The sequence below is a fragment of the Scleropages formosus genome, chromosome 16 (genome assembly GCF_900964775.1).
Source record: "Scleropages formosus chromosome 16, fSclFor1.1, whole genome shotgun sequence".
NCBI classification, from domain to species: domain Eukaryota; kingdom Metazoa; phylum Chordata; class Actinopteri; order Osteoglossiformes; family Osteoglossidae; genus Scleropages; species Scleropages formosus.
The window spans coordinates 8,090,712-8,102,175 of NC_041821.1; the positions used below are offsets into that span (position 1 = coordinate 8,090,712).

The 11,464-nt window shown below is 40.2% G+C and overlaps 1 protein-coding gene across 2 annotated transcripts; it reads left to right on the forward strand.

Annotated features, from left to right (window-relative positions):
- The first annotated feature begins 1,206 nt into the window (after nucleotides 1-1,206).
- tmem144a (transmembrane protein 144a) lies at nucleotides 1,207-8,833 on the forward strand. Of its 2 annotated transcripts, XM_018735662.2 has the most exons (12): nucleotides 1,207-1,419; nucleotides 1,616-1,759; nucleotides 2,137-2,259; nucleotides 2,389-2,488; nucleotides 2,608-2,688; nucleotides 3,188-3,266; nucleotides 3,423-3,499; nucleotides 4,328-4,446; nucleotides 4,670-4,789; nucleotides 4,926-5,023; nucleotides 5,898-5,951; nucleotides 7,602-8,833. In XM_018735662.2, the coding sequence occupies exons 1-12, from the start codon at nucleotides 1,269-1,271 to the stop codon at nucleotides 7,683-7,685; spliced, it is 1,230 nt and encodes a 409-aa protein (XP_018591178.1). In that variant the 5' UTR covers nucleotides 1,207-1,268; the 3' UTR covers nucleotides 7,686-8,833. The 2 variants fall into 2 exon arrangements, with proteins under 2 accessions (XP_018591178.1, XP_018591179.1); XM_018735663.2 differs by lacking the exons at nucleotides 5,898-5,951; nucleotides 7,602-8,833 and having other exon boundaries at nucleotides 4,879-5,008.
- Nucleotides 8,834-11,464: the final 2,631 nt, after the last annotated feature.

An 11,464-nucleotide genomic window follows, 5' to 3' on the forward strand; every position in this document is an offset into this window, starting at 1 on the left:
CATCAGCTGAATAAGTAAATGTTCTCCTTTGCGCTACGAGAAGGTACATTTAAATTCAGAACAATGTTGCCCTCCGGTGTTCATTGCTCAAAAATACAGCAAAATACATGTATTATTTAGATTTATGTAGTGGGTTTTGTTTTAATTCAGTGCACTTTAGAGTATATGTCACATTACATGACTATAATTATTATCATTGTAGCATCAGGAACCTGATTTTTTTATATAAAAGAAAAGCATAATTTTTAAATGTGTACAGATAGCTTTACATTTTTTTAAATAACGGAGCAGGAACTCTACGATGGTCCAAAAGGTATAACCTGGTTATTTTTGATGTGCATAAATAATCATTTGCCTTGTATTGAATCACACACTGACAGAATGAAGGTTGGCTGGACACAACACATACGAAACATCTAAATAGCAGTCCTTGTTCGGAAATTTTGTCTATGTATATATGTAATTTTTAATATTTAATTAAAAGTTAGTTTTTATCAGAATATTTTTTTTCTACAGAACAGAAAAAGTAAAGACAGAGTTGCTAAATTCTACCAATAATTATAATGGTAAATTATAATGATTATAATGCCAGACAGAAACATCAAGATTAAATAGCCAGCAGACCCCCCCCAGTGTGTCTTACAGGAACAGCCATGGAAGTTGATTCACTTAGGCCTTGATTTTCTCATATTGTTACATTGCTTGCAGTTCATCCAAGTGTATAGCTGTTTTTGTTGTTATTTTAGGAATTGAGGTTAAGTACTGAGTCTGAAGATATTATTACAATGAGGAGGGACTTGAAACAGCAACCACTGACTTGACTTATCAGTCCAGCTCCTTAACAGTAACAGTCTAATATTACAGTATCTCTTTTTTTATTTCCTTTAAGTTAAGAATGGGCTTTCTTGTCATTTACTTAGGCAGGGGGAGCAAAAGTTAAAAAAAAAAAAAAAAAATTATAGAAAAATAAATACACAAAATAAATTACAAACGATTCCAATAACCAAAAATATTACATCAAAAACCTTGAAAATCAGACAATATAATGCTGCGGCACTTTACAGTCAACTGTCGAACAACGGCCCCCACGCAGTAACGCAATGACGTCACGACGTCTTGCCTTTGCCCTTTTCATGTCGCGGACTCTCACGTGACACCGCTTCGCTCTCGGTCACATGACCGCGGTCAGCTGACCTCCGACACGGAAATGCGGGACTGGGTTCTGTCGTCCGTCCCGCACCGCGTCTTCCGGCTTCTTGGCGCTGTTTATGTCCTTTGCTGCAGCGCGTAGTTACAGATGTCATTGTGTTAAAGGTGCGGACATGTTGCTCGCCGATGTTCCACGCCTCGCCTTTGTTTTAGTGGCTTTATTTGGGCTGGTGACGTGTGGAGATGCAGGAGGAGAGCAGCGCCTCAGAGGTGAGCCTCGCGCCTGTTGTGTGTATGTCCGGCGTGTCTCGCGGTCCCTTCTGTGTGGTGCCTCGTGCAGGGCCCCTTGGGGGTCTTCTCCCAACCCCCTCTCACGGTGTGTGTGTGTGTGTGTGTGTGTGTGTGCGTGCGTGTGCGTGTGCGTGTGCGTGCGCGTGCGCGTGCGTGTGCGTGTGCGCGCGCGCAGGGGAGCGCGCGGAGGGACCGCAGCTGCTCACGTCCAACTCGTCGGACTCCGCGGCGCTCACCTCGGGCTTCGTGGCCTGCGTGGTGTCCGTCACCTTCTTCGGGAGCAACTTCGTCCCCGTGAAGAAGATCGACACCGGAGATGGTGAGGATGGATGATCATGAAGGCCGGGCTCGGTGGTGACAGTCATCACCGGCGTCCCATTGATTTGAATTGATGATGGTCATGAGATATAATAGTAGGGCAGTGACTCTATGCTCCCAGTTGTCTGCTGTTATTTTCATCCTAACCTTTTAAGATAAAAGGTTCTTCTAATTCTTCATGTAATGATTTACACTTTCATAAAGCAGAGTCACTGTTTATTGTGTAAATTCAGGGTAAGTACCTCCACAGAGGGTACTACTAGAGCAGGAGTGGATTTCGAACCAGGAACCGCCAGATTGTAAGGCAACAGCAGCTCTGTCTGTGCCACCCGCCGCTTCGTCTAACGTGTTGATGAGTGTTTTCGTGTTTCGTTTCAGGCATGTTCTTCCAGTGGGTTCTGTGTGCTGCTATATGGACTGTGTCTCTGGTGGTCAACATTATTCTCAACTCCCCCAAATTTTGGCCGCTGGCCATGCTGGGCGGTGCCATCTGGGCGACCGGTAAGACCTGTACCCTGGAACTCGCTTCTCCGAGAGAGCTGTGTGTGATCGTGTCCCGTCGTGTAGCGAAGCCGCCGTGCCGGAGATCTGAATATGACACAAGACCTGGTGTGAACTTTGTCTTTGCAGGTAATATCACCGTAGTACCGATTCTGAAGACCATTGGCCTTGGGCTGGGCATTCTCATCTGGGGATCATTTAATTTACTCATGGGCTGGGCAAGTTCAAGGTATGTTCATCATAAATGTTTCTTCTTTTGAAAAGTGAAAGTTCACAGTCATCTGCTATCTGTGATTCATATATATTATAAACGGGAGCTTAGGACCATTTTTTTTTCCTCCTCTCTAGATTTGGCTGGTTTGGAATTGATGCCCAAGAAGTGGCGAAGCCTGTGTTGAACTACTGTGGTGCTGGGTTATGTTTATTAAGGTATTCATGACTGAGATATAACTGCTAACACAGTGCAGGTCTCCTGTTCATGTTTAGTATTGGGTAGCAGGTAACGTAATGGTAAAGGGCATGGTGTAACCATGTGCTCTAGCATTTACCATGAACTGGTCTGGTAAAAATTATCAGTTGTGTAAGCAGGTCCTGTACTGTGTCACTTTGGATAAAATATCAACAAGAAACGATTCAATATACCAATTTATATGGACTGTTATAAACATAGAATGAACAAATTGTGTGACCTCTTTTATGAATTCATTGCTTTCATGATTTAAATGCTGTTATATTTTTAAACTTGTTTGAATCATGAATTACTTGGCCGTTCCTAAATGTTTTCCAGTTGCAGACAACCTATCCTCAAAACACACTGCATCATCTTTGCAAAAAAAAAAAAAAAAAAAGGTTTATTTGGTGTTAGAATTTCATTTGTATTTTTCTTGGCTTTATTGTGCTGTTATTATTTTCTGTCTTTTTCTTTTAGTGCCATAATATTTTTCTTTGTCAAAACTGAAGTGCAAGTGTCGAATAATTCAGAGGAGACGCCCTTGCTTATTAACAGTGTAAGTCTTACACAGGTCTGCTCTTTATCAGGGAGATAAACCTGTGCCACCTTGCTGGGGACTGTTTCTTTGACAGTACACTGTTCCTGCTGAGCGCACTTTTACATGTCCTTTAAGGTCCAACTGTTTATTCTTTTTTTTTATTTTTTTAAACAGAGAGCCGATTCAGATGGTCTGGGAACCACGGATGAATCTTGGGTGGACAGACTTTCTCCGAGGCTCAAGCGCATCATGTATGTGCTCTGTTCAGTACTGCATTTGTAAAAATGTTTGATCTGATTTTTTTTTTTTTTTGGTATGCAGTTTTACTTGAGCAATTTAGGGTGAATACCTTGCTCAAGGGTGCTACAGCTGGAGGAGGGATTTGAACCTTCAACCTTTGAGTCCAATGGCAGCAGCTCTAACCACTACACTACCAGCTGCTCTGGTTACAAAATATGTTAAAAAGGTCTTTTTAATATAAAAAGTATCTTGTTGAGGTTACTCTTTGAGAGGCATTCTCATCTGAATGAAACAAAACTGTTGTGGGGCTCACATGTTAGAGTTCTCACATTACATTAAAAGCACCAGGGTCTGAATCCCTAGGGCTCCTACTGTAACTCTTGATCAAGGTACTTTTACAGGGTTGATGCCAATAAAATACCCTCGTTTAAATGAGAAAATCATTAGCGGTAGTATAGCACTGTGTCAGCTAAGTTAAATGTTATATTAATATAGTAATAATAATCACCATCATCACCATGGTAATAATCACTAGTGGGGAAAATGCTTAATTTAATTATTTTCATTTACAATGAAATTGGTAGACAAAATATAAAATAAATATACGGTGTGTTTCTGAAAGCTGTTTTTTGGAAACCTCAGGCGCAATAGGATCTCATTGATTATGAATCTACGAAGGTGTTTCACAAATTCAGGAGTGAATAAACGCACTGATCCTGACTGGAGAAAATTGACTGTGAACTGTGTATGACATAGTGCATCAGACTTTTCAGCGGTGACATTACAGCTTATTACTTGGAAGTTAATGTGTTACCATTTCTGCTTTTGTTTTTCTTTAGAGGCTCCGGCCTTGCCGTCGTCTCCGGGCTGTTGTACGGCTCCTCGTTCGTTCCTGTGCTTTATATCAAAAACCATGGAGCGAGGAACGACAGCGCCTTCGCTGGGGCCAGTCAGTTTGGTAGGTGTCTGCCAAGGGCGTCTGCTGGTGTGGAATGAAGATGAAATGAAAAGAATTTGAGGCTCAACGTGAGTTTGACGTTTGAAAGTGACAGGAGAATTAACAGGCCAAACAAACGGGGAAATATGGTGTTTTAAAAAAGGCATTTCTCTTTCAGATACACACTTTTCTTTATTTACCCTGTGCCATCATTTAGTGTGACTCGTTCTGTCCTGCTTTCCAGATCTTGACTATGTTTTTGCACAGTACAGTGGAATTTTCCTCACCAGCACAGTTTATTTTCTCGTTTACTGCGCCTTCATGAAGAATAAACCCAAAGTTTACTCGAAAGCAATACTGCCAGGTACGGGTAGTGTTTGTTTGTTTGTTTGTTTTTTTTATTTTAAATGTAATCATTACTGTGTGTCTTGAGTTAATCTCCTTTTGCTGCAGCCTGCTCAGCACACAGATCTTCACTTACAACTTGTACCTGCATTCAGGCTTTGCCTCTGGAGTGATGTGGGGCATAGCCACGTGCTGCTGGTTCCTCGCAAATAACTACCTCAGTGCTGTGGTCAGCTTTCCCATCATCACAGCTGTAAGTGCGGGAGCGCTCGGTGTGTTACCGACTGAGATGTTATTAGTATTATTTATTGCTGCTCCGCTCATGCCTTTCTCCAAGGTGCTTTGCAATGTTAGCTGCAGTACACTAAGATGCTTGCAATGATCAACACACACAAAGGGCAAGTTAGTGTCACCAGTTCACGTGAAACGCACATCTTTAGACTGTAGGAGGAACTCGGAGCATCTGGAGGAATCCCACATGAACACGGAGGGAACATGCAAATGCCACACACACACTGAGCTGGACTGAAACGTACAGCCCAGGAGCTGTGAGGCACCAGAGTTACCTACTACTGCACTGAGCTGTTTAAGACATTTCACTTTGCGGGTGTTTTCCAGGTCCTGGAAGAATATTTGTGCACATACAATAATGACATATAGTTATAGCTACTCTGTGACCCCATACAACACACACATATCGTTTTCACTTCGCATCAAATTCCTGAACTGAAAGTAAATAAAATACTGATGATAAATACATCAAGTGTGTCTTACAAAAACCCTTGTAGGATAATAAGTTTGTTAATTGGTAAATGCTTCCACTTGAAACTTTTGTTCTGTTCCTTTTCCGTGGTAATTAAAGTTAAATTTCAAGGAAATTACCCTGTGCTCCGGTATTGAATTCTTCCACATTGTAGAAAGTATTCCCACATGTATTGTTTGAGTCATTGTCGGTCAAGAAGTGACTAATCACCCAGCAAGAGTTTGCAAACTTTCTACTGGCTTTTATCTGTTGCCAGTTAGATGATCATATCCTTTTAAGATAGTCTTTTTGTTTTGGAGCGGGTTCCTGAAATGCATTCACTGCTTCATAGTTCACTACTCAAGTTTGCTTGTCTTTCCTGTAGGGTCCTGGCTTAATCGCTGCAATGTGGGGAGTTCTCATTTTCAAAGAAGTTAGAGTAAGTACCTGAGATCGATTGCAACGTGATATTACAACCCCTAGCAAAAATTATGGAATCACCACACTTTGGGCATGTTTACCCAACTTTTTTTTTTTTTTTTTTTTTTTTTACTTCACAGCAAATAAACAAATCACAGATACAACACAACATTTTTTGTTTAATAGCTGGGCATTCTGGCTTTGTTGAACATACCTGAAACAAATTAAATTACTTTAATTAATGGCAATTTTTTTTTGAACACGAAACAATTTTTGTTTTGTGTTCTCTCTGTGATTTATTTGTTACAATGTAAAAAAAAGTTGTATGAACATCCTCAAAATGTGGTGATTCCACAATTTTTGCCAGGGGTTGTATTAATAACAACAAAAATAATGCTGGAATAACCACCACAAATACAGTGGCGCTTTACTACTTTTAGTGGGAATCTGAGAATCTAAAGGCATTTGGAGATTGTAGTTGAACTAACAGTGGCCAGTTTTGTCAGTTGACTTCATACTCGACTTCATACGCTGGTAAGTGTGGTCCCAAAGAAAACCTTTCCTCCAGTAATGCACTAATGTGTGGTTTATCAAGATAAAACCCTCACGGCTTGGAGCTCAAAGGAGAATCAACACTGCCAGTTTTACCTCAATAAATGTAGGTTTACGAGGATGTTTTTACACTCCAACTTCACATGTTGACATCGTGACGTATTTTAGAACAGAAAGGGCGTGGTTCAAAACCACATTCTTGCACACACTTCTTTCACTGGCATTCACATTTACACTTATTCATTTAGTAGATGCCTTTCTCCAAAGTCAGTTTTGGGAAGGGGAAAATACAATACACTTGTACAGTTCATTCTTACATTATTATACGCACACTGTCCACTACCTGTAAGTGGGTTACTAGGAGGAGCCAGAAAAGGAGAAAAGAAACAAGCTTGGTTTTATGTTTTCAGCGGTTTTTTCATGGTCTCTAAATTCATTTTTGCCAGGTTGCACTTTTAATCACTGACCTATAAGAAGAGAGAAGTGTGAGAAACTTGAAACACATTTCCAGAGAGCACTGTACCTCTGTGTCCTTTGTCTCTCAAAGCTGCTCTTGCCGCAGATCATCTCTGATTTTGCCTGGAATTCAGTTTTGTTCATTAGTTTGTAATGCCATGGTTACTTCTAGCTGTTGTTCTATTTTTCTTTTTAATATGCAGTGATTTCATGAGCACTGTTTTATTACATTAATTTTTTCACCCATTTCAAAGTTTTATAGGCATTTCTGTGTTTTGTTAGAGGAAAACTTCTAAGCACATGTATAAAAATTTTGATTTAAACTTAATGATCCATGCCACCGGGTCATTGTGGTTCTCACAAAAGCTTAATTTTCCTCCAAAGCATTCAGCAGCAGCAGCAGCCAAGGATCAGCTTTTTTTGTGAATTTATCACCAAGTAATAGCTAAGGTCCCCCCCTTAAAATGCCACTGATAAGATAGTTTAGTGAAGTCAGTCATGCTTTCGTGAAGCTCCAGTGAATGGTCCTTTGGATCATTAGGCAGGCTGATTATCATAAATATGGGTTTAAGCACACAAAGCGGTATTGTGTGCAACTTATTGTGTTCAGGAATGGAGCAGACGTTGTTCTAATTCCTTCTGTCCTGGTTTTACCCCGCAGGGATTACGGAACTGTTTGATACTGGTTCTGGCTTTCTGCATTGTTCTGGCTGGATCACTGCTCACTGCCTTTTCCAAAGTGTGACTGAAGCTGTGAGGCGCGGCCGCGAGGGGGTGCTGTCGGACTGCGTTCTTCTCAAAGGGAACTGGGTCATGTTGAACATTAAAATTCCTTTTTTTTTTAATGTGAATGTAGAGTTTACATTTATTCAACTGTAATAAACCGTTATGCAGAAATTATTATGCATAACTGAGTTATTTTTCTGATATTTTGAACTGTAATTTAGGTCAGTGTTTTCCAATCTGTTTTTGTCTGTTAATTAAGTCTAATTGAGCTGTTAACTGAATACTGATTTTGACTTGATGTCTCCTGACAGTTTTTTGCTATACGTCATTCTTTAAAGATGTCATTTTGGCTGTGGGAGGCAAATTTTTCTGTAAGATGTGCTTAGTTTAAAATGGAAAGTACAGAATAAACAGTAGCCAGTTGTAACATTTTTTACCAGCACATAACACAAACAAAATAACACACTTCCCATAACACTTTTTTTCTCCTACAAAACACTTTTTTTTAATAGATGACCATCAGAGGTCATCAAGTCCATAACACTATTTATTTAACAGCTCTGTCAGATTGAATTTATCAAGAGCTCTGTTGGTATGGAAACTTGTTTATCAGGTGCATCCACTGGAATATAGCTGCCCTCAGGGTCTCAGTATATTTTTTTATTAAGGCATTATGGTATGTTGCTCTAGTAACACTGCATCTGGGTGAAATGATTTCCTTTGGTTTTTGTAGCAATGGTAAAATGAGTTTTTAGCGTTTTCAAAGTACACAGTAATAAAAGACATGAGTGATCAATAGAATTCACTCATTTAAGAGTGTTTCACTTTACAATAACCAGTAGAGTACTTCTTGTGAGAAATATTAATTTGCTGTATGTTTGTGGTTGCAGAAAATGTAAATTTAATAGGACGTGGCACATGGACCTCATCGAAGTGGACATGCTGCAGTCCTTTGTGAATCCATTTTCTGTGAAGGATAAATAACTAAAAGTGCTGCTGATGCTTTTGCTTCCTGTATTAGTGAAAGTTCTCATTTACTACATGTTTTTTACCTTTCCAGGTGTATATGAAATTTTACAGACTTAGACAAGATCACTTGATCGCACAAGACCATGCATGCAGTTAAAATATTTGTTGGATTTTAATTTTTTTAATATAATTTTTTCTTAAGCCACTTTTATTTTATTCCTCTTTCTTGGGTACATGCATTCCAATATTTGTATATACTACATTTGCTCTTCTAAAGTACCTTAAAGTTTGTGCATTCTAAGAATTAGTTCTGTATCAGTTTTCTAAATAAATTAATCAATCACTCCTGCTCTGTATTAAGTATGAAGGTAGTGTTTTTAATGCAAATGCTGTTCTGTTTCTTTGTATAACTGTAAATATATATGATTTAGAACAATTCATTGTACAATCACAAAAATGACTCATTCGAATGTTTCTGTGCAAATAAATGAACACAATCCTGACATCCCACAGTCTGTAACTGTCTCTGGACGCTAGAATGACAATTTCAGATTTAACTGTCCCCAAATCTGTAAGTATTTAATTAAACATTTACTCATGAAAACATGCCCTTCATTTTTGTTCCATCTTATTCTGTTTCAGCTTCTTAAGACTTGTGAATGTGTCAAAAAAATAGTTTTACTCTCCTGGGGCGGGAAGTGAAAATGCAGTTTATAGAAGCGAACCAAACGGGCCAAATGAAGCCTTAAGCTGAAATGAAGCGTGTGGCTTTGGTGGAGAAGGTGTGAGAGTCCAACCAAGCGTCTGCTGGGGAACCGCTGCTCTTCCACCGAACCTGACTGGGTGAGGCGGAGGGGTGGCGACCCAAACCGCAGCACTCATTCACAATTTACGAATCCCCGCACTCATGCGCTGACACGGCCGCCCCTTCTCCTGTGTCACACATGCACTACTGGCATGAAACACTCTGAGGCTTCATCGTTCACACCGTTGTTGAAGGGTACCGGAGACTGATTAATTATCCTTACTGGATGGATTATTATTTTTAATATGTGGGGAATACATCTCCCATATTAATGCTGCTCTCTGTAATTATTGCTTTGCTTCAACAAATCAAAGTCTTCCGAGGGCGATAGTGTTTAATCCATGTATATCTGTCAGTGCTGCTTCCCCACAATAGCTTTGGCAGAACTCACACATCCTTTATGTTATTATAGTACATTGTCACTGAATATCTGATTTCCTAAAACAGCGGGGGAAAGTGTTAAAAAGAAATCAATCTTTAAGGGTTAGGGTGTATTTAGCCGTATCACGGCCTGCATCACCTTGATCATGGTGACTGCTGTAGGGCAGCTGTTAGTGTAGTGGTTAGAGCTCCTACCTTTGGAACTAAAGGTTGCAGGTTTGAATCCCAGCTACAGTGTCCTTGAGCATAGTGTTTACCCTAAATTGCTCCAGTAAAAAAAGAACCATGTAGCTTAACACTGTAAGCTGCTTTAGAGAAAAGTGTTAAATGAATAGATGTGCCACCATTCAGTGACATGTGAAACTGTCCAAAGCAAGATTATATAATCAAAACTCATGCTGTTCCTATGGCTTCCTCTCACTTAAGTTGTGTGAAAAGAGCTTATTTGTACTGTGCTTTACCAGTGTGCAATACTGCGTTTGCATCCATCCATTATCAATAACTGCTTGTCAAATGCACAATCACAATGTTGTGGAGCTTATCCTGGAGGCAGAGAGCACCCAGGATGGGATGGGTCTGTCCAATCACACGCAAACTACAGGCAGTTTACTAACCGATTTACCTGAAACACACATCTTTGGACTGAGGAAGGAAACCCATGCAAATGTGAAAACTCCTCGCGTACTGAGCTGGGTTCGAACCCGGAACCGAGGAGCTGTGAGACACCACTACTACTTGCTGTGTCACCGCACTGCCCTGTAAGTGCTACCTTTTCATGATTTCATTATAACTCATGATTACTCTGCTTTCCTGCTCCCTAGACATGCATAACTTTCACATGTTCCCCATCTCAGTGGAACCGAGGTACAGCGGCTCTCCGAAGAGTACAAGTCACCACACGCTGGCCTAAAATGAACAAGATGAAGTTGTGACCTCTGGAGGACCTGCAAGATAGGATCCCCATACACCAGGTAATGATAGAGTTTAAGTGAGACCAGCGTGACACTTGACCAGGAATCTCTTCATCTCATCTTCTCCTCGCAACGGCCTGGTTTGTCACATCCTGTCCAACGAGCAGACGGGCCACTTCTCCGGCTCTGACCGCGTTGGGTTTTAGTTCAGCTTTACTTTCCCTGGGCAGGATGCCTAAAATTAGAAACGCTCTCAAGGCTCTAGAGGCTGCTCCTGATTTAGGAAGGATCATCTGATAGGCCTTGGATGAGGAGATACACGTCTGGCCTCCCCAGCGCGGTAACCAGGTCGCTCCCATGATCTCTGCGGCAATTTCAGTTACTTACCGTAAACAATCTGCCTCTCTCGACATCGTTTTAAAAAGCAAAGTATTTATATTATAACCTTTCATTTGTACATTCGTTCATATATCTCACACTTTTCTCCAAAGCAACTTACACTGCTAAACTACATACAGCTATTTACCTATTTATACAACTGGGTAATTTTACTGGAGCAATCTGGGGTAAGTACCTTGCTCAAGGCTACTACAGCTGGTGGTAGGATTAGTATTAGTATTATTAATTTTAGTATTACTTTTTTAATAATAATGATAATAATAATGTTTCATAATAATCGGTGGACTTCCTACACGTCTGATACATAAAAACAAAGTAAATGAAAACATGAAT